Genomic DNA, 23,274 nt, shown 5'->3' with positions numbered 1-23,274 from the left:
CTTAATTTTGAAACGACAATACCACAAGATATTGTCGTCTCAAAAATATGAGACTGTTTTTAGTGAATCGCGATGCTATGATATATGCATATTATAACTGTATATCAGTATTCCAGTTTTTTATTTATCCTGAAGCTATCAAAGCCTTACTTGAAATGTTCTGATCAGAAGCTGTCTTGTCTGGGGTTTGAGAAGGCCCTTCTGTTGGTATTACTGTCGAGGGAAAACATAATAATTAAAACAATATCGCGCGAGATCCTTGTAGTTTTACCAGTTGTCTGGACTTACGGCTGCGTTCGTAATGTATGGCAGAGAGAGGGGGGGGGGGGGGGGGAATGGGGGGCAGGTGAAATTTAGGGGGGATCGGCAAAATTTTAACCAGTAATATGGGAAGGGGAGGGGGGTTGAAATTTTTTTAAAGAGAATATTTAGGGATGCCAATTTTTTTGGAGAAGCTACGAGAGATTGCACGGGGGGGGGGGGGGGGGGGGGGGGGTAGTTATTTTTTGGGTGGAAGTCAAGGGGGGTCTTAAGAATTTATTTGACAGACAGAGAGACTTTTCTATTCGGTATCGAGTATTAGAATATGCATGGACATTTTACCCGAATAAACGTATGAAGGCTATAATTGTAGATTTATAGTAATTTCTCTTATGTTATAATAAATTCAGCTATTTAACCTATTCAGTACAGTTACTAGTTAGCACCTAGTTTGGGTGAGAAGAACACATATTAATTTTGAATTTTATATAACCTTTTCATAAAGATTTGGAATTTATTTGTCATTTAAAGATTTAGTCTGATTTCATCAAAAATATTTTTATTTGAAGTTGTTAAGTACATTGACCTTAACAAGAATCTGTCCGGAATAGGTGTCCTTCGTTTTTGGCTAAAGGGATATCTGACAAAACAGGTCACGTGAGCGAGTCAAAATATTGAATTTTTTTTATTTTTTGCCTTAACTAAGAATGATTTTCAACTATTCCGGACAAGTTCTTGTTAAGATTATTGTACTTAACAATTTCACATTGAAAAATTTTCGAGCCACATAAAAACCGCCAGCCCATTTAGAAATTTCTATTTTTCTCGCCTTAAGGTCACATGACCACCGGAAGTCAATGTGACCATCCCTAAAATTTCAAGAAACCTAATTATGATTTTAGCCTCAACACTCAATTTCATAGGTTTAAGATTAATAGAGTTATTGCAGAAACATAGTTTTTCATCGATGTCTAGGTTCGTCTATATATAGCTAAACCTGATTTCCTATTAACATTTTGTGGTTTAATAAGGTGTCACTACTTGGGACTAGGTTTTAATTTAATTTTACCCATGGGAGCGCAGCATGGAGGCGACGTTTTGTAAAATCTCCAGATTTCTTCAAATTTTTGCTTACATTTACTGATCCTTTTACGAGCTAAACAGTATCATCTTGCCGATATTCAGCTACCCTACGATGGTTCAGGTTTTGTTTAGTACTGATTCACCAAGTCATCTTCGAATAATTTAGATGCTTTATTGACCACCGCTAAATAAAACTAGAAGATCTCACGCTCAAATCAACCTAAAATCCACCGCTGCTACACTAAATGGCTAAAGCGTGCACGGTCTTCTACTATTACAAACACCGGAATTAGAATTTCCAAAAGACCTATCAATCTGTATGGATGTTGAAGCAAACCCAGGAGAAACCGACCCACCTACTAACTCTGAACATATATAGTCAATTTCAAAAAATGTTGTCGTCGAGCAACTCAAGCCTACGCGACTAGACCGAAAGGAACTATGGGTAGTAATCATTGAAGCCGAGTTGACTGCATAATTTTATCTGACTAGTTATGCCTGGTTTACAGCACGAACGTTCGTAGGAGAGCGGGAAGTGTTGAAGGAGACGTTTTTTAAATGCCTTCATATTTTCGAAATTGTGAACTGAATCATAACTACCTTGTTTTTCTTTCCCTAAACCCAAAGACATGCATTTGATGGATTGTTTCTTGCCATTATTATCTAATTACTAGCGGGAACAATTTATTCAGAACGAATATTTAAACCGCTTCAGTGATTTTTACCCATATTTCTTTCGGTCCAGTCGCGTAGGCTTGAAGCCAGTCGACGACAACGTTTTTTGAATTGACTGTATATTAACTCTGCTCTGAACATTCACGAAATTGCCTAATTATAAATTCATCGAAACACTATGTAAATTTACCAAATAGTTCGATTGTTTACACTCCTGGACAGCTACTTTCATGGAAACCTTTCACATCTCCACTGACATTTGAAGTCAAATATTGTCTCAAATCTCTCAGTATTCTACGCCGAAAAAGGGGAATAAGATCGGGGAAGCGAGTTAAAGAGAGACAATTTAACGCGACACAAAGAAATTCTACTGTTACCTCGACTAGAAATGAACTAGTGACCACGAATGTGTCGCGCGGCGCTAATGTAAATAACTTGGTTATCCCAGTTCGCGTTCCACTTCAAGCACAGCAACCAAAACCTGCTAAATCATTTTGTGCCATCTGTGAGGAATAAAGCCATGATAGTGAAAGATTTCTTAGTCGAAAAAGACATTCTATATTTGACAGAGACTTGGCTGAAACCTGGTGATTAACACCGAGTAGCCAATGACAGGGGCGTGACATGGTATATGGGATCGGGGATCAGCCGTTTTTTGGGATCAGGGTAAGGGCGCTAGGGCAAAAATTGGTGGTTTTTTAGCCGTTAGACTCCGTTATATTGGTGTTTTTTTTTTTTTTTTTAGCCGTTAGAAACTGTTTAAACTGTTACTCATCTGTTCTGTTATGTGCTGGCTTGATTTATTCAGTTTTCCCGTCTATATACGCCAAAAATACTGCTGTGACCAACGGTCCAATCGTACGTAACGAACTACTGTATCCTATACCTGCCTCGTGACTGCTTACGTAAGCGTACGCGTGGGTTAATAAGTTAATAAGTTAATCCAAATCCCCTAAAGGGGTAGGAAAAGAAAGGCCAATCTATTGTTCTCTCGTCTGCTCGTGTAATAGGATTAAACAGTAATGATGAAAAGGTAAATCATACACCGTGAAAAGATGAAAAAACTTACTGACGTTTCGGACGCTAGTCCTTCGTCGGAGTAAAAGAGAAAGAAGTGGTAGAAAGGAGTGTATATATGATAGAATAAGACAAAAGAAACCAATGAGAGCAAAGTAGGCAAGGAAACAAAAACAAACAATCAAAAGACAAAAGAAAAGGTTATAATTTATTTTTTCATCATTACTGTTAAGTTTCATTAGAAACACCGACGCAGCTCACACTAGTTTTTAGCTAGTTATATCTTCTTAATAGGATTAAAGTAAAAGGTACGGTGGCAATTTGTTTACTCAGCGATGACAGATGTGTAACCAACGAAACCTAACGAACCAACTTCGGATCCAGCCGAACTGGCCTCGGCGAAACTCGAAACCCGACTTACTTGTCAACTTACCGTTTGCATTTAAATTCAGGATAGGTTTCGCTATGGCTGTAAATTACAATTCAAACAGTTTTAAAAAACCAGTTCCATTCGAACTGACTCCAAAAAATCCACGAATCATTAATAATAATAAATAATATGTATTACGTATTAAAAACAAAATGTATGCTGTGAATGTTTTAGTCAAACGAACTGTTTGCTGATTCTAAGCAAATGATTGACAATAACCCAGAAATTATCAATAATATCTGTTCCAATATCGAATCCCAACTCGAATCCTAACTCGAATCCTAACTCGAATCCTAACTCTGTTGTTAGTTTGTCTCATGGCTGTATTATACAGCCATTTGCAAAAATTATGGCCGTTTCAAATATACATACAAGTATATCAAAAGTATATCAGACACGGCGGGATATCTTTCTTGATATTTTTTTGGAAAGCCCTAGTGATAGACAACTCGAAAAAAATATCAGGGATGATATCTCACATATCCCATCAGACGTTTATAATATGAAATAAATGAGTTATATTACTCACATAAAAGTGAATGGTTTACCTTTTTCTTTCTCTGCAACCACTAGGCGCACATAATGTGGTAGATCTCTAGATTCATCGTCACTGATGCTTGCAATGTATTCATTAGTGTCATTGATAGTAAGGTTCTTCAACACAAACCAAGCACGGCCTATTGTCAAGTTTCCAAGAAATTCTACTCTTCTTTTCAACGTGTCGCCAATATCTTTGTTTTTGGTCATCCTTCCATTATATGAGTTAACACTGATAAACTGAGGATTGGGGATGGTGCCCTTTCTTATTCCCCAAATGGCAGAAAGGATTTTTTTTTGATCCGTCGTATTCCACATAGACGAGGCATCTTCTCCAATATAACCTTTGATATGTGTTGGACCCTTTATGGAGTTTTCTTTGTCAAAAAGAAGAAAATTATAAGGCATTGACATATGTTTGCTATTATATGGTAACATTGAGCTGCTGTCTGCAATAATAACTGTATTACATGAAATAAATCCGTAGATGACAGAGCATAAGGAAGGTAGCAAATTCATTAACATAGTATGAAGCTTGTAATGGCAGGCACACGACTAACATGGTTGTATTCAAAGCACCATTACTAGCTTAAAGCAAACATTTTTCTGTTTCTCATATCATTTTGATTACAAAGCGCAAATACGAAAAATCTGAGAAGATGCATACATATGCTGGAAACATATACAAATTCTTAGACCCTCTCTTATGATTAAATAGAGAGAGCCGATTTCATAAGCTACAATTTGTTTCTAAATCCAAAATCGCGGACATTACATACACCTACTGCTGAATTCGACTGAATCCGTGTAGATTGTGTTCGTATTTTGTATTCAGTTTATGTATTCAGTCTATCGATATACGAAGACACGTCATTTGGACACAAAAATATTGAAAATTAAAGACATTCTTAACCTTGCTGAACGATTTCGAATAAGGTTAAGGATACACGGAACACAATTTTCGTCAAATAATTTTTTTTTTTTGAAACCATGCTATATCAAATATAAAAGTAAAATCTTTAATTTTATATATAAATTAAGTTAACTTTTTCATTATTAAGGGAAATATTTGTAAAAAAGCATCTTTAGAAGTTACCAGTAGGTGTTGTGCTGTCGACAGGAACTGTCATTTATCTGTTCACCGGAAGTCGATTGATCCAAGTAAGTTTGACGTCACGAGCATTGTCGAGACGTAGCAGTGAAAACATATCGAGCTGTAAACGAGGACTAGACTAAGTGAACGATCGAACAAATTATATCATATTTACAGAGTTTAGCTATTTATCAAGATTGATTACTTCTACTAGATTTCTTCAGTTTTGTTTTTAATCCTTTCGTGGGATATCAGCGTTGGTAGATGCCTCGTAAGCAAAAGAGAAATCCTTTCTGTGGAGGTTCTAACAAAAGGAAAAGAAGACGTATAGCTCCACAGCATTCTGTCATGAGAATGCAAAATCACTCTCTTTGAGCGACAAAGGCTCTATAAGAGAGAAGAGCTTCTTAAGCGAAGTGATAGTGCCAGTGCTAGTGCCAAGAAGCTTCTAGGCCGAAGCGAAGACCGAAGAATTGAACCAGGCATCGAAGGAAGAAGAGGGAGAAGAAGAACGACAAAACTTCCTGTTGTTCTCTGGTTTGCTCAGCATTTCGCCCTCGGCCTCTTCCTCGGCCCCTTCCTCGGCCCCCATCAGTTGAACTAGATGTTCGACCTCTGGTTTTGACCATCATGAACTCGAAACGAACTTCAAGATTTAGGTAAACACCGCGACGCGAAGGTCAATAAGCTTGAGACCGGAAGTACAGTATACCCGCTGTCCTGGCCATGGTCCGGTATCGTATTACTTACTTTACGCTCATTGGCGTACTGTGCAGAAACTTGTCAACATTGAGTAAATAAACTTATAATCCCATTAAACTAAACTTGTGTTTTTCTCAAAAGTAGTTTTTGGTAAAATACACATTTTCAGAAGGTTTATTCTCCCTCGGTTTTTGATCAATTACCGTGAAACTTGGCATGTGGATTCCTACTATGCTCGAGTTTAAAAGTGTGTCTGCGTTTTTTCATTTTCCTTTTCTTTTCTCAGATATTTGCCATTTTCTCAAGAATGCCCTTAAAAACATGTAGTTATAACTTTGGAATTAAATAAAAGATTAAGAGGCAATGTCCACAAGAATCGAACAAATTCAAGAATTCGTGGCAAGGGTCAAAAAATCAAATTCGCTCTTCTTTTAAAGTTAGATAGGCCATTATTAGATATGAATCCCTGGGTAGTTGGTTTTCAAAAATATTATTTTATTTTCGAGAAAACGGCCACAGAAGAGGTTCGACCGAAACCCAAGCAAGAGACGCTCAAGAGGAGTGAAAATGGACAAACTTTGAACAGAGCGCGCGTAAAAAATAAACCATATATGACAATTTTTGAACTTTCTTCTTAATGTATCACTCTTTTTCGTTCATTGGACTGGATTTCAAACTTATTGGGAAAGGGAAGAATTTTTGGCGAGGGAAAATAGGAGGCCTGTGTTTACATATGCTAATTAGCTGCCTCAAAAGAAAAAAGATTTAACTATGGGCAAGTTCTCTGATTGAAATAATATTTATGCTGCAAGTTGAGGAAGAATAGACCTTTTCAAAACTTTAAAGATTGATTTGGGGAAATTAATTCTGACTGCATAGAAACCTGTTGAATTTGGTTGAAATACATGCGAAAATCACGCTTCCCGAATCAACGCAGGACTAAGGATTTTCGTAAAGATTGCCCTGAAATTTACCCTGAAAACTAGGAAATTAATGTTTGTGCCGTTGTTTGAAAGTTCAATGTGGTTTGGTAAATTTAAGCTCCATTGGAAAGGTGTTGGGATTGTCGGTACTGATGAGCAAAAAACGCGATCTTTGGTGATTGCGTGACCGAGGTTCCACTTTACGTTTACAAGTTTGATTACTGTAAAATTCACGCTAAAAATTACGATAGAAACGTTCTTTAAACAGCTTTATAATCTTGTTTTAGTCGAATAAGTTTTGGGTCGATAAAAAAGCGGTTTCAACAGTTAGTTTATATATGCATAAATTACGCCGCCTAATGATTACTTGACACAAGGTCAATGATTTTTAGAGCGACTGATTGCAAATGTTGTTGAGTTTGGTTGTGTCGTACACACCAAAACCATGATGTTTAAAAACAAACATGTAAGAGATTTTCATACAGATTTTCATACGGCGTTACTCATTGGCAAAATTGAAGTTGGTACAGAGAAGAGTAAGTGAATTCGCAAAGTAATACCGAATATAGCCAAGAAAGATATATGGGGAGATGTTTCCGGGTAACAAAACAAGTAAGCAGATTGCAGGTGTCAAGATTCTTAATTTGAATAAATAATACAAGGAATTTTATTGCTATTTGAACTCGACATCTTAAAAATCTTTATATTGACGAAAAAAGCCATACATTGACCTTTAAAATTTTGAAAAAACTGGTCAAATGAAATCGAAATAAACGGGCCAGTGGGACCAGCCCAAGGCCGGGTGCCTTTGTCACAAAATTGAGGTCTAATTTGGCTTTGCTTCATGGACTGACTTAAGGTGGCTCGACTGGGTTTTGTTTGTGGCGTACCTTCGAAGTTTGAAGGGGAAATGCGTCGCTGCCAATAAATTAATTTCAAATAAACTATTATGACATGTCTAGAGATAGATTCAAGATTTAAATGGTATACAATTTATCATGATCGGAGTTACCATAGCAATACAGTGACGTCATGTCATTTTTTTATACATTCCATTTTTGGCGAAATCAGACGTCTTTTTTAAAAATTGTTTAACAGAACTTAAATTTCATATGTTTGTCTTCAAGTTAACGAGGTTTCGAAGATTTGTATGGAAGCGTTTCGAAATAATTGCCGTCGGAACTTTTGGGCAACAGAAATGTAAACAATCCAAAGCAATTAGTTCATATGACCGAAACCTTTCCTTTTTGGACTTGGGAAAAGCTTTTTTTGGGGTCATAGTGTTGTGTTACTATTCCAATAGTCCTTCTGAGAATTGGAAAGAAATCGCGTTACTCGATTTCGAGAAATATGATTTCAAGCAGCAGCAGGTAGGGGGACTCGCGATCGATGCCAAAGATATACGGGTTTAACTCGCGGATTTACGAAGACGGGTACAGCAGATTTACCGCAAACGGAGGTTAAAATATCTTATAAATATACGATGCACGAATGTAAGAAGTTCGTTAACGACTTTTGCATAATTTGTCTAAGACCTAAAGTTATCGTACCTAAGCCAGAACCCTTTTGGTGTTGTGGTAAAAAAATGCAAATAGAAGATGACACGTCAGCACAGTGTTACGAGTGTGGTAAGAATATTCGTAATGCCGTACCAAATGCTACCAAAGAGCAATATTACGCCAATGGAGGTCGTAAGAAAACGCCATATAAGAGATTAAAATACTTCAGGGACTGGATGAGTCATATCCAAGGTTTACATCCGATATATTTAAGCGACGAAGTAAAGAAGAAAATCATAGACCATTTAGAAGAGCCAACCCCGCAAAGTCTACGGAAAACGCTGAAAAAATTAAAACTAGGGAAATATTACAAAGCTATTCCCTATCTTTTGTCTGAAATTACCGGTAAGTCTATTCCCGAGGTTTCTGATATGACAAAAGCCGAGTGGATGTTTTGTCGGCTGGATAAGGATATTCCTTATTACCCTGACGTAATCTACGAAATATTTTACGAAATTGACCCCAACCACCCCCTGTTAGGATGGATTCCGAGAAGATAGTGAATCTTATGGCATAAGATGAGCGAATAGCATAAATCTTATGCCATAAGATGAGCGAATAGCATAAATCTTATGCCATAAGATGAGTAATTAGCATAAATCTTATGGCATAAGATTACGCGTAATTTCCAGACTGACGTTCAATATGTAAATAGAATCCTGTCACGATATTTACTGAGCAAGCTTTCTTTGAAGCTCTTCTTTCGCTTCTTGGTAAATCTTTTTGCGAGATTCCTCGGAAAGATCTTTTACGACTGTTTTTTTATTCCTTATGTCCGTCTTTAATTTCTCGTATTTGTCTTCTTCGGCCAGAATAAGCGAGAATTCTACGTCGTCTATCTTTCTGTCACGCAAAGCCTTTGAGACAAGATCGGTAATAGTATTTACTTTAGCCCTAGATAGAGCTATTGTCGTGTCATGCTTGGATATTTTCGTGGATAGCTTTTTCATAATACCCGTAGCAACAGCCGAAATGATACCACAAGCTGCCCCAACGCCGGCCAAAGGAACTCCAACGATTATTCCCGGCCCAGTAAGCGAAGTAGCAACGCCAGAGCCCGTTAACACAACAGATATGGATCCTGAAGTTATCGCAATCTTATGTAGCGTACTCCGGGCTCTAACGTACTTTTTTCTAACTTTTTCATAGTGTTTTGCCTGCCCTTCCAAGTAAGCCAGGATTAAGTTCGCTTTATTCAGACGAAAGTTTTCGGCGTTTAGTTCATTAGGTGTAGTATAGGGAACATCTGGGTACAACTGAGGTGCTGATGGTATAACATCCATTATATATACTAATGTACGACGCTTTTGGGAATGATATTGAGGAGCAGCCACATCACGACAACCGGGATTACTGGAATTGGAGAGCATTTAGGAAGATGTTTCCGCATGCAGACCCTAGTAAGTTCGAAAGGAGACCCGATGGGATTTACTATAACGGCTCTAGGATGTACAGCAACGAGGATTTGAAACCTACGCTGGTCGATCAGATAGACAATCAACTGAAGAATTCTGGTTATGTTAAACCCACACCAACACATCCAAAACCCGTGCAAGGTTGGTCAAAGGAATTATTGCTTGGTACCGGTACTTATCCGATACCCGCGGTTTCATTTGATAAACATCCAAGTTTGGATTTGACATTGAACATGCGGATCTCTAACAACCATTCCTTTTCGTTAAAGGTGCGAGATATCTTCAAAGACGTACCCATTAATCATACCACCGCTAAGGAATCTCATGAATGGTTAAGTGGTCCTAACATGCGTTATTGGCCGCAGCAACTAAACTTTGCGGTTTGGTGTGCCACCAGCGGCTGCGGTGTAAGTGCGAAGTTGATGAAGAATTCGATATTTATGTTTCACTTCCACTTTAGCGTCCGAAGAATACTGCATGAGATGGATGTTATTGCATTACCAGGAGATGCCACGTTTTATCCAAGAGATAACAAATACAGCGTGCCGGCTTATGATAGACTTTGTAAGGAGTTTGGTGTTGTAGGGAAGGATTTCCGATGCACTACGGGCGCTAACAATGGGCTGGGGCATATTTGGGCTTATTGGGGGATTGGTGGGCACGAGCTAAGCAACAGGGAAGTGCATACGCTGCGGTTGCAGTGGGACACTGGGTATCACAAAGAAACTCACGACAGTAGCACCTTCTTTGAACCAAATGCCAAAACCACTAAGGAAGTCAGAGACGGACCTCTGTTCAAAGACGAGGGCGGTAAGTATGCAGGGGCTAACCCGCTGATTATCAAGATTACCAACGACGAGCAAACGAAGCAATACTTTAATTTCATACCCCCAGAAGGTAAATGACTAACCAAAGCCGGCCTTGCCCGTTTGAACCGCAGCATAGAAGCTTACGTGTATTCCATCCTTGGAGCTCAGGTAAACACCCGATCGAGTATAGTGGGGAATACCGGCGCCGCAGAAGAGACGCGAGCCGAAGCCTTGATCTTATTCGAAAGTTCGATCTTGGAGGGCGACATTAGCAAGGGCGTACAGCGTTACCAACTAGCTATACAAAATTCTAAGGCGAGGTTGGACTATGCAGTAGCCCCGGGTTGTTGGTTAATGCCTAGTAATTTATCTATAAATACTGGTTCTGTAGTAGGATACAACAACAAACTTCAACGAGCTACTAAGGATATGAAGTTTGGGGTGAACGACGTGAACTCTGACACTCTTAGGAACATCCCCCATTTCGTGGAGAAGTCAAAAAAGTCGCATGAAACGAAGCTACCCGTAGTTAAGAAACCATCAAAGAAGGCCCTGCCTGCGATACCTGAGGAATATGACCATAACTTACTAAAGGTCGGCTTAACCGCTGCAAGCATTGGTCTGAGCTATTATATATGGCGAAGAACAACCCCTACGTAGCTGGAGTAGATTGTGTTTATACGACTTACACAGGCGAGAAAAAATACACCCAGGCATCCTGGGTTGATGTCACGGGCATGTCCGTGAATTTGAACTACTCAGGAAAGAAATTGATCCTTTGTAGTATTTGCATTGGCACGAGCAGCCATGCCAACGTGGGCTTCAGGTTCCTGGATGAGAATGGCATACTGCAGCCTATGCGTACGAAAACGAACAACAGGGAGCCTGCGCATTTCTCCGTAGAGCCGCCAACGAATAGCGCTGAGAATCTTACGACTTGGACTTTTCACATGGTTGCTGATTGCCATGGGAAGGTAAAGCTGCAAATACGCGTAGACGACACTGGGAGCGTTTGCGTAAATAGCATAGAAAATCAAAGGGATACGACCTATAACCACGAGACCATAAGCACTCTTACGGTGCTTAGCCTTTAGGCCTGAAATATATGAATCCGCATTGGAAGGAAGCCCATTACACTTATTACTTAAGGGATGGGCGGTATACTGATCACGCCTGGCTTGACATTGGGATGTGGGTTGAAGTTGGAGGTCTTGCGTTGATCGTTTGTAGCATTAACGTTACCTCGGGGCGGGCGGGAATCATAGGGTTTAGGTTGGTTGACGAGAACGATGAGCCTTTAGCCCCTCATAGGGTATCGACCAACAATCGAAGTCCTACTCATTTCTCGGCGCAGCCATATCCATTTAGTAACGAGGCGTTTTACGTAGCCACGTTTCAAATGGTAGTCAATTGTAAGTACGCCAAGTTACAGATTTACCCCGACGGTAGTAGCAATCTTGGTTATTATGCTTTCGTAAATAGCACGGACGGTTACGCTAACACCCCCGACAGGACCTGGCATCATAAGGTTATTAGTACCATGACTGCCATACCGCTAGTACCGCATTATCAAGGCGGTGCGAATACTATCTTTACTTATCCCCAGTCGAAGACGCCTCGCGCGCCTGACGACGATAAGCCTGATATAATATACGAGGATAAGATTAACCCTGCATCTTCTTCAGGAGTACCACCCCAATAGCGACGACCAAGATCCAAATGTTGTTGCCCACAAACTTTAGCAGTTCTCCGCCGGCCCTAAGTGCCAAGGAAACAACCGAACCCAGCAGCCCAGGAAGACCGGCTGCCATCTTTTTTCCCAAGTCCGTCAGCCCACTGCCTAATTTCTTTACGCCCGCGCCCGTAGCCTTAAGCGTGGATAGGATGACTCCTACTACGCTCGAAATAGCAACCGCAAATGCCAGCGGAATACCATACTTCACCAGAGCTCTTTTTACCTTTTCCTTGGTGGTAAGCCCCAGCTCTTTTTCCAGGTTGTCCTTTTGCGCCTGTAATTCCGCGACTCTTTCCTGAAGGATTTCTACTTCCCTTTGAGCTGCCTCCCTTTCTTCCTCGGTACGAGTTTGGTCCTCGATTACTTCTTGCTGCCGCTCTATTTGTCCCTCCAGGTCTTCAATAGCCTGATCTCTTTGCCGGATTTGTTCCTCCTTAGTATTGATTTCAGCCATTAACCGTCGCCGTTCCACTAAAGAGCCGGCTATGGTGGTTTGCAGGTTATCGGTATCGTCTTTAATTAAGTCTAACTCTTGCAGGGCGAGGTTAAGAGCCCTTTGAGTTTGATTTCTTTCGCGTCGAATTTGGGTTCTTTGGTCTACCAGCTCCCTTATTTCTTGATTTTTAAATTCGACCTCCCTCCTATGCGCGTCGGCAAGCCGCTGGTTTTGCTTCATGTATTCCTCCTCCCTTTCTTCCAACGTTTCCCGCAGCGCTTCCACTGAGGCGCCAGAGCTTTGGGCTTCTCCTAAGTCCTCCCGTGCTTTGTCTAATTCGCGTAAGGCCTGATCCACCTGATTTCCTATTTCTTTTATTCTTTCATCTTGATGGGCGGACTTCTTTTCAGCATCGGCAAGTAGCTGACCTTGCTTTGCATATTCTACATCTTTTTCTTTTAACTCCCTTTGCAGCTCCGCGGCACGTTTTTCCGCGTTGGTCCTTTCGGTTAAGTTGTGCAGCCTTTCTAACAGGCTTCTAGTAGCACGCTGAAAGCCTCTTAATCTCAAGACGTCACCCCTAACGTTGCCCTCCTCATCAAAGAGGTTTTGCGGTTTTGTCCAGCGGTCTTTGTCGGGAAATCTTAAGTCTTGGACGCTTATGAGGACTTTGTTTCCCTTTTCCGTGAGCTTTACGTCGTCAGCATCAAAGTTGTCGTAGCGCAGCTCTAGCTCCTGCTTTGCCCACTCTACGGTTTCCCGCGCGGCTGCTTGCGGCTCGCCCATGTTTTGAAGCTCTATGTGCTCACGCGGAAACGTGTACTCGCGTGCTTTGGGATGTCTTAGGGCCTTTGCAATTCTATTCCTTAGGGAATCGTCGACTTGTTGGGTGGGAAGCAGCGGTTCTTCGTCACCGTCGTTAATGTCAGCCTGACCTTCCTCAGTGGATGGATCGAAGTCGGGGTCTGTTCCTTCTACTTCCATTATATATGATAAGCTCAAAGTTAAATCCCAACGTATTACCTAAGCAGGTTGGCGGACTAAAAGCAGAACGCACCTTTCACCGGGTCACATTCACACCTTCTAGCGCAAAGCCGGGGGAGACGCTGTACGTAGGCGTGCCCCGCCTAACGGATAACCTATTATTGGTTCCTGGTACCTTGGCTTTAAGGTTTGACCTAGCAATACAACCAAGCACCAAGGACAAGCGCTATACCGTCAATAATGTGGGTAGGAACCTCGTCTCTAAGATGAGAATCAAGTTCGCAGGGGAATCCCTCTTGGATTTGAATAGGTACGATTTGTACACCACGTATAAGGATCTGTGGCTAACAGCCTTCGACCGTGCACAAAAGATAGAGCAGGGAATTGGAAGCGTTATCCTTCGTAAGCTTCGCAGCGATACTAACCCCGCGCCTACGGACTCCAGTGGAGCAACCGCAGTAGCAGACGCAACGAGGGTAAAGACCGCCTATGGTAGCAAGTACGTTATCCCCTTGGATTTCGAAGTAATTACGAACCATGGCGCGTATTACCCCAGACAGTTATCCGAGTTGCAGTTTGAAGTAACGTTAGCAGACACCACGAACGTTATAGGAGGAATGGACAGCGCAATCAGTGGAGCTGTGGATCCCTATTCTATCACCAACTTAGAGCTGCAGTATGAGACCGTGTACAGCGAAGAGCTGGCCCGTAGCGCTGGCATGGAATACAGCTCCGGTAAGGCATTCCTTTACGACCACGTAGTGATGTATAAGACATTTAGCTTCTTGGATAAGACGGATGAGGTTATCAACCAAAGCATTAACCTCCCCCGAAGAAGTCTCACGGGGTTAATGTTGGTGTTTGCTAAACCCTACGAGGCCGGTAAGCGCGACTCCGAAGCCTTTCACAACCCTAACATTACTAACGTCGGCGTGAATATTAACGGAGTCCCAAACAAGGTTTACTCCCAGGGGATAAAGCCCGCAGACGTGTACAGGGAGGCAAATCGCAAGTTTGGCGACCAAATTAGCCCCGAGGAATTCTTTAAGGATAAGTATGCGCTGTGGATTGATATGCGCACCATCAACGACGAAGACCTGCATGGTCAGGGCTTACGTCTAGTAAATACGCAGGATGGCATAACATTGGAGATCAAGCGCACCAAAAACGCCAGTGCGGGCGACGGTGATAAGATAAACTGCTACGTTTTCGTGGTGTCGGACGCGCAACTGAGCGTAGAAATGAATCAGCTAAAGAGCGTTGCATATTAATGTTAAAATATTTCTTAAATATACAATGCTTCGCGTATTTGAAAACAACGACACCAAACTGCAATGCATAGTGCAAGGCGAAACTTTGTACTTCAAAGCAAAGGAGGTGGCTTTGGCGTTGGGCTATGAACGCCCTAGAGATGCAATTAGAGCACACGTATCTGAGAAATACCAGAAAAAATGGGTTGATCTACAAGGGGCTGCGAATCACCGCTCCTTTACTACGCAACCAAATGCCGTGTTTATATCCGAACCTGGTTTGTACGAACTGATATTTAGCTCCAAACTACCCAAAGCTGTGGAGTTTCGTGATTGGGTCTTTGAGGAAGTCCTACCCGCGCTAAGGAAAACGGGTAAATATGCAATAGAAAGGCGGTTTGGCGGCCCAAACAAGTTAGTATTCAAGATCGAAAATGAAGCCGACCTACACGCGAAGGTCGTCGACTACACACGTAGGTTTTACCCCGATTTCATCATAGCGCCGGGTCTTGGCGAACTTCAAGATTCAGACAGCAAGCGAATAACCTGCTGGCGAAAAGGCTACCAAGCCGGTCAATCCGACCTTTTAATCCTAAATGCGCATAAGAAATACCGCGGGTTGTGTATTGAGTTGAAAACCCCAAAAGGAAACGGCGTCTTATCCGCGAAGCAATCTAAGAAAATCTCACAGCTTGACGTAAATGGTTACCTAACTATGGTTAGCAACGATTACGACATTATCTGCCGTGCCCTGATGGATTACGCGGATGGCATTCGTATTCCCTGTAAGGGCTGTGTAAAGCGGTTGAAGTCCTACGCCACTTTGAAAACGCACCTAAAGATATTCCATAGGTATAATGAAGCTCAGCTTGACTCACTGGCGTGATCTTGTCCACGGTAAAGCATACGAAATAAAAAACTTACGTCGTCTTCGAAGACATCGACCGTTTACGGTTAGTCCTCAAAGACTTAGAAGGCAAGGAATATTCCCTTTGGGCGCCGGATTGCGTGCGGTACGTAATTCAGGGCGAGGAATTCACCCACTTACGCAGCTATGGTAAGGTAAATGGCCGATGGAAGTTTGACATTGAAAGAAGAGTCACTCCATCTCCTCTTTGTAGTTAAGCGCGTCTGCTAAAGTCCGCTGCGCTTTAGGATCCGCGGAGCACCAATGCCCCACAAAGGATCCTTCGGAGAATACCCTGTCGCAATGAAGGCAGGTGTATTTTTTACGCGGCTTACGAGGGGTAATGCAGTCGGCAGGTAGTTCGCAAGTAATACAGTCCATATATTGAAAGGGCGATTAGAATGCCTCCCAGAAAGGCGGCTGCGTAGGCTAGCATATACCTTTTAAAAGGGGTCCTTATATTTATTAATGTTTCTTCTTTTCTTATTGAGTTCTGCATACCTTCTCCAAAAAGGGGTCCTTATATTTATTAATGTTTCTTCTTTTCTTATTGAGTTCTGCATACCTTCTCCAAAAAGGGTCCTTATATTTATTAATGTTTCTTCTTTTCTTATTGAGTTCTGCATACCTTCTCCAAAAGGGGTTCTTATATTTATTAATGTTTCTTCTATTATTCTTAATAAACAATCAAAGAATATTAATAAATATAAGAGTGTGTTTTGAGACTCTTTGCGCAAACCCTACTTTACTTACGGGCTTTCCTTACCTCCATGTTTTGAGCATGCCAATCATCAAAACGATCCAAGTACTCCTTAAAACCGCGGGGATGATGCTGCGGGCACAAGCACTGCCAGATATGATCATCTCCTTTCCTTAAGCCGCCACACGCGTCACAGGGCGCACTACAATACTCTGCGTTCTCCCAGCGCGTACCTTCGGCGCGGTCGAACTCCGTAAAGCGTTGGTCTATTTCTTTCTTACGAAGAGTTAACTTCCTTATGATTTCCGCTGGGCAACATCTCGCAGCGATATCACCATGCTCCTCGCATACGACGTCCAAATCATAATTACCACGACATCTATGTTGATGCCATGCGTCCGTGAGACCTTCATCGCAGCGCGCACACACATCCTTTAAGCACACCCTATTTTCTTGGTGGTATTGCAACATTTGGGGCGTGCTAAAGAGCCGATTGCAATCAGCACAACGTCTTTCCTTAGACTTCAAACACACCCTTCCTTCCACGTGATATCGCAGCGCCTGTTTACTGCTAAACTGCCGGCTGCAAGTGCCACAGGTGGTGACGTTATCCACCTCTTTAAAACATACCTTCTTTTTTGGGTGATATTGCAAAGCCTGTTTGCTACTGAACTCCCTGTCGCAATCCTTACACTTCATTATATAATAAGAATTTATTAACCCTTATAAGGGATACCGCATGAAGTCCTTAACGGAATCTTTCGCCCAGCCCGCCATCGTCAAAAGCGCGCCAAACCGTTCTGCACGCTTCAGACCGCACATTTCATCGTACAATTCCTGCACGCGCTCTTTCAGCCGATCGATCTCCTCCCTTTGCATTTCTATGGTGTCTCTTTTATCTTTTGCGTCGGTGGCAATCCTTCTTACTGCGTCCACTGGGTCCATCGTATATATAATGGATCCGAACCATATTCCCTGCAATGCTCTGATAGTAGGACCCACCGGCTGCGGAAAGACCCAATTCGTCGTGGAGCAGCTATTAGGACCCTTTAGATACCGCTTCGACTACATCGTGCTATTATGCCCCACCTACGTGAATAACCGCACCTGGACGGGCATAGGAGTGAAAGACGACGACTTCTTTGTGGACATACTGGATCCTAACGAGTTATCCAGCCATCTTAAGTTCTGGCACAAACAATTCCCTAAAGATACGCAAACCTTGCTCATACTGGATGACATCGCCTGCGGGGACGACGTAAAAAGACGCACCTCCGAGCTCGTTAAGCTCGCTTTCAGCGGCAGACACGACAATATCAGCGTTTGGTTGCTCTCGCAGCAGCTTACCAGCGTCTCTAAGCCCTTCAGGGAAAACATAGGCTCTCTCGTAGTATTTTATACTCCAAGTAAGTCTGACCTGGAAACCATCCTTTCTGACTACGGCGGTGAGATATCCAAGGAACAGTTACACGAATACATGCGGCATTTAAAAACGCACCAACATTCCAAGATGATCTTCTCTTTGAGGTTTCCCTACACGGTTGGAATCTATGATTCCTAATGTATATGGACATTGAGCACCTCTTAGATGAAGTCCCCACACAGTTAGACGAAAGTAACCTCAAGGAACAACTTAACATCCTTGTGTCTTCGGGGAAGTGTAAAGAAATGATAGGCAAGGAACTTACCCATGAGCAGGTTAATAAGCTGTCAGAAGAGGAAGTTAAAAAGTTCCATAAGAGGTATGAGGCTGCCCTTGCAAGTAAGACCACGGACGCCGTAGCAGACTCCGCTATCCGACTTGCCACCAAGCTCCTTGGACTTGCGCTGCCTATAGACGACGTGGAGCAACTGCGGAAGGACATAAGCGAGGACTACGTTATCGCCCAAGAACTTAAGATAACCTGCGGGTGGTTGTCTTTGAAGTGCGGTAAGTTAATGGCAGTCGCCTCTGCGGCACTTCACGTAGCTCAGCACGTCGACTTGAAGGAGGTACTAGGTTTCTTTGGAACAACTTGGAAGGACTTCAAGAAGGATAGAGAAGTCGAAAAGGTCTTCCAGGCGGCACTTGCCGAGGTACCTGATCAAGTCGCCTCAAGTACTTAGTCAAGTCGTTGTCAAGTCATTGCCAAGTCATTGTCAAGTCGTCATCAAGTTACTTGTCAAGTCCTTCAAGTCCCTTAATATAAGATGAGTGGCACTGAAGAACAACCACCCGTAGAAGATACCAAGATTACTAAGGCTAAATCTCCAGGCAGAGTTGCCGCGGGAAAGAAGCTCGCGGAGATGAATAAAAAGAACAAAGCCAAAAAAGAAGAAAAGGTGGAGGAAAAAGAAGAGGAATCCTTTATCAATCCTGGGTACGTCATTGGCGCGTTAGGAGTTGCTATAGCAGCAGGCAGCCCCTACTTACAATGGCGGGCTACGAAGCCAAAAGTAAAGTGGGAGGCCGCAACATATCACGCACCTGTGGAACCGGCTGTTAGAAAAAGTAAGATCCCTGAAATGGAGTAGATTTATCACCCGCGGCGACCTAGATTTTCCTTCTCGCTTTGTAATATAATGTCGACCGCGTTGTTGAAAACTGTTGAAGAAGCAGCTATTATTACTTCCATCGTTGCGGGTATTGGTTGGGTAGGTAAGAAAGTGCTCAAAGAAGACTTTACTGAAGACCCAAGCAAGAGCTTCGCTAATTTTGCTAAGATGACCGCTGCCGTAGGCGGGGCTATCATGCTAAAGGATTACCTACGGAAGGAAAAGTACCTACCTACGGTGTGATTTTCTAATATATAATGGCTAGCGTGGTCGCAGGTGGAGTTATTGCAGCTTTAGCCTTCACTGGAGCTAATTATGGTGGTCAGTATTTGGATAGATTAGTTAGAGGCGACAAAAGCGGAGATTTGGCCGCCGAAAGGAAGAGACACGACTTAGCGCTGGAGAAATATCAGCGAGACGTGGCAGCTTGGAATGAAAAGAGACAAGCTTACAGGGATTGGTTGGACAAGAACTACCAAGACAAAATGCAGGCGGATAAGAACTTCGAAAATACAGACTACGCCTTTAAGCTCTATGCGCAGGCGCACCCCGCGGCATTAACGGGGTTAAGAAAGCCTCAGTTTAAGGATTACTACCAGCCTTCTAAGAAACAAAAAGACAATGAGTTGGTCTTCGTAGGAGTCGCAGGGCTGGCCGGAGGCGTAGCTTTGGCGTATCTGCTCTAACGAAGGAAACTGTGTTTCCGGAAATATATGATCGTCTTTTTGGAAAGCGACAAGAATGACTTTACCACTTATCTGAATCCCCCCATCAAAGCCCATAAGGTTAGGCTCATAAGTTGCTCTTTGTACAATTCTTGGTATAACCTGATTAGGGGCATAGTCACTGAGCATACAGGAGGATCTAACTATCAAGCCGTATTGCTGCCCGATGGACATTACACACCAATCACACTGGCCAAGGAATTAGCAAAACACGGTTATACTCTCACCACAGGATTGCCGCACGAAATGACCCTCAAACATAATATGTCAAATTATTCAATGACTTTTGGAAAGTCTGACCCATTGGGATCTTTATTATGTGCTTCAGGCAAGACGATTACCAACACAGCCATACCTGTGAAATGGAAAGTCGCATCCTCTTACGAAGTCTATTGCGATTTAGTCCATAGTTACAACAATGGAGAAAAGTCTTCTCTTATGTCCAAGTTTCTGCCCAAAGGTAATCCATTTGACTCAGAAGAATACACTCCCATTTCTTTGAGTTATGACTTGTCTAATTTGGTAGAAAGCATAAACATCACCATTAAAGTGGACGGAGAGACGGTGGATTTCAATGGACGTCAAATCAATCTCGTCCTGGAATTCATATAATGGGCCGCGTAGAGGATAAACTCAAAAGGATTTACTATGGACCCGAAGGCTATTGGAAAGGAGCGTCAGCTATTAAGAAACTTGCGACCGCGGCCAGGGTATCAGAAGAAACGGCTAAGAACTGGTTGAAAAAACAAACCATCTGGCAGGTTTATCTTCCCGTGCCCAAGTACATTCCCAGGCCCAGCTTCACCGTAAATACCCCCAACGAGGTTCATCAGGCGGATTTGCTTTTCTTACCGCACGACAAGGTGAGAAAGAAGACCTATAGATACGCTTTGACCGTAGTTGATATCGCAAGCAGATACAAGGACGCCGAACCCATAACCAGCAAGGATTCTGGGGAAGTCGCAGAAGCCCTAGGTAGGATTTATAAGCGCGTTTTGAAATGGCCTAAGCTGCTGCAAGTGGATGCGGGGACGGAGTTCATGGGCGTGGTTACTAAGACCTTGAAAGACCACAGCACCAAGATTAGGAGAGCCGAAGCAGAGTACCACAGGGGTCAGAGCATCGTCGAAAGATTTAATAAGACCTTGGCCGAGCGTCTCTTTGGGTACCAGTATTGGAAAGAGCTGGAAGATCCCTCCAAACGCAACAGGGAATGGACTCAGAGGCTCCCCCAGGTCATCGTGGCTTTAAATAACGAGGCGGCCAGGGCTACAGGAATAAAACCCAAGGATGCCATAAAAAAGAAACACGTGGAGCACAAATCCTACGTCAGAAGTTCGAGGGCGGTCGGACTGAAGGAAAAAAAGCTACCCCGCAACATAGTGGTCAGATACCTCTATCAGCCGGGGGAACTCGAAGGTGGCAGTAAGAGAGCCACGGATCCTAACTGGTCTTTGGAAACGTATGAGATTTCGAAGTCCGTCACCAAGGAAGGGCAGCCCGTGTTGTATTACCTAAATGGCCCAAGTCGTGGATTTGTCAAGGAAGAACTGCTCATAGTCCCCAAAGACTCAGAGTAATGCTGCTCCACGCGCCCGATTACACTCTAGGCATGTCAGCCTTACGTTGCCTCTGCAATGCCCGCGTTTATTATTTATGCGATCCACGGAGAACTGCTGATCGTCATTTGGGTCAAACCTCCATAGTAGAGGTATGTTACACTTGGCACACCGCGCCCCTTTCTTATAGACGTCGTCCACGCATAGGTCAAACTTTATCCCCGCATAGCGGGGATCTTTGCTCTTTTCTTCGTCGTGCCGCTTGTAGCGAAGGAGTTTCTTGGCGATATTCTCCTTAGCTACGTCTTCTGGGGTGCGGTCGTAACGCAATTGCGGACCCCAGGCTCTTTTTAACTGTTTGGCATACTCCACACGGCTTACGGCGGTGTAGATAAGGTTGCTCCAACACAGCCGCTGGTCTATGATCCACAGCGTTTCTTTTATGGTAAGCCCTTGCGCGCTGTGGACTGTCATGCAATAACCTAAGCGCCAGTCTGGATGGGAGGTTATTTTTTCCACCTTTTCTATGGGTACCCAGGCTTTATCATGCGTTACCGCATTTTGCAGTTGGATGTCGGTACCAGGTACCCAGACGTCTCTTTTTTGCATGCGGGTGTCGTGGGGTTTGTAGCAAACAGGTACGGGATGCGTAGGGAAGCGCTCTCGGTGTATATTTAGCAAATCCTTTTGTATGCGAGACTGTGCTGCGCGTTTGCTGCTCAGCACCAGATCCTTTGGATGCCATGTGTAAAGGAAGTCCTCGTAGGACTTCGCTCGTACGCGTTTGCGCAGTGTTTTGCATTGCTCAGCGTCACTGAGGCCCCGAAGTTCTGCTTTCAGGTTTCTTATTTGATCCTTACTGCGGTAGTCGGTGTTAATTTCCTCCGCATGGTCTACGAAATCTTTCAGCCATTTATGGGGCATCTCTCCGGTTATTGGAGGAGGCTGGCAAGGATCTCCGGCGAATATCACTTGACACTTTCCACGGAGGAATTCTACAAATTCCTGCAGGATTTCTAAAGGAACGGTGCAAATCTCATCCCAAAGTATCACCGGGGGTATGTCGTGGATGGCTTCTGGTACCCACTTTTGACCATTCCAGCGGAAGAAGCTGTGGTAGGTCTGCGCGTCGTACCCCATCTCCGTTAATTCTCTTTCCAGACGGTGCGTTGGCGTTAACACCTTTATCTTTGGAAAGAGTTCCAAAACCCTGGTAGTTTTACCACTGTCTCCCGTTCCGTAAAGGTAAGAGAAGCGTTGGTAAGAGATTGGGTCCGCAACCGACGGTAGAGGCTCCCCGATTGGTTCCACGCTACCGTAAAGGTGTTCTCCGTGATATTCTACACGGCCTCTCCATGCTTTTATCTCCTCATCTTTGACGCGCCATTGACCACTTTCTGCAAGTTCATCGGCAGTGTAGAACTCCTGCATCTTCTCTAACACTTCTGGCTTTACATACAAGGAATCCGTGGCTACGCGTGGGATGTCCTCTTTGTCAAACCGTAGCAGCATTGCTAAGAGATTGATGTGCGCATATGCTAGCATGCTGGCACGCAGATGGTAATACTGTGGTCGATGGTCTTGGTAATAACACAGCGCATTCCATTTCTGTTCTTTTTGACCTTCTATGAAGTAGTCCCATTTCTCTACGGATACCATTGTTCCTTGGTCATGTGCACGTTTTATGAGGAAGCTTAGCTCACCGGCGTCTGCTATTAAGCGTCGCTGCATGTGTTTTTCGCCTTCTTTTGCGCCCTGTGTGAATTTACCTATGACCACACGCGCTGTGGGGTTGTGCTCTGGAAGCCATTGTGTAAAGGCGCTATGGCAGAGTATGGCTTCATGCGCTGTGTATTTTAAAAGCTTGCGCTCTTCGAGGAACTTCAGTAGGGGTATGGGTATCCATTCTTTCTCCTGCAGGTGCTTCCCATACCACGCG

At 43.2% G+C, this 23,274-nt stretch overlaps 2 protein-coding genes across 4 annotated transcripts in view; one reads left to right on the top strand and one right to left on the bottom strand.

Moving 5' to 3' along the window:
- The window catches only part of LOC148913774 (uncharacterized), a 203,344-nt gene that overhangs the window by 112,293 nt on the left and 67,777 nt on the right, over positions 1-23,274 (top strand). The window lies entirely within an intron of this gene.
- Positions 1-23,274, bottom strand: part of LOC148913778 (protein CEPU-1-like) — a 54,843-nt gene that overhangs the window by 21,277 nt on the left and 10,292 nt on the right. The window contains exons 5-6 of the mRNA XM_089039904.1: positions 4,015-4,380; positions 151-213 (exon numbers count right to left, since the gene is read on the bottom strand). Of these exons, the coding sequence (XP_088896030.1) occupies positions 151-213; positions 4,015-4,380 (429 nt within the window). The remainder of the gene's footprint in view (positions 1-150; positions 214-4,014; positions 4,381-23,274) is intronic.

This window comes from Actinia tenebrosa, unplaced genomic scaffold (assembly GCF_029948245.1).
Source record: "Actinia tenebrosa isolate PJP-AT-01 unplaced genomic scaffold, QUT_ActTen_1.0 PGA_scaffold0__85_contigs__length_37466705, whole genome shotgun sequence".
NCBI lineage: Eukaryota > Metazoa > Cnidaria > Anthozoa > Actiniaria > Actiniidae > Actinia > Actinia tenebrosa.
The sequence above is the reverse complement of the archived record's forward strand: the minus strand, read 5'-3'. Positions and strand labels throughout refer to the sequence as shown.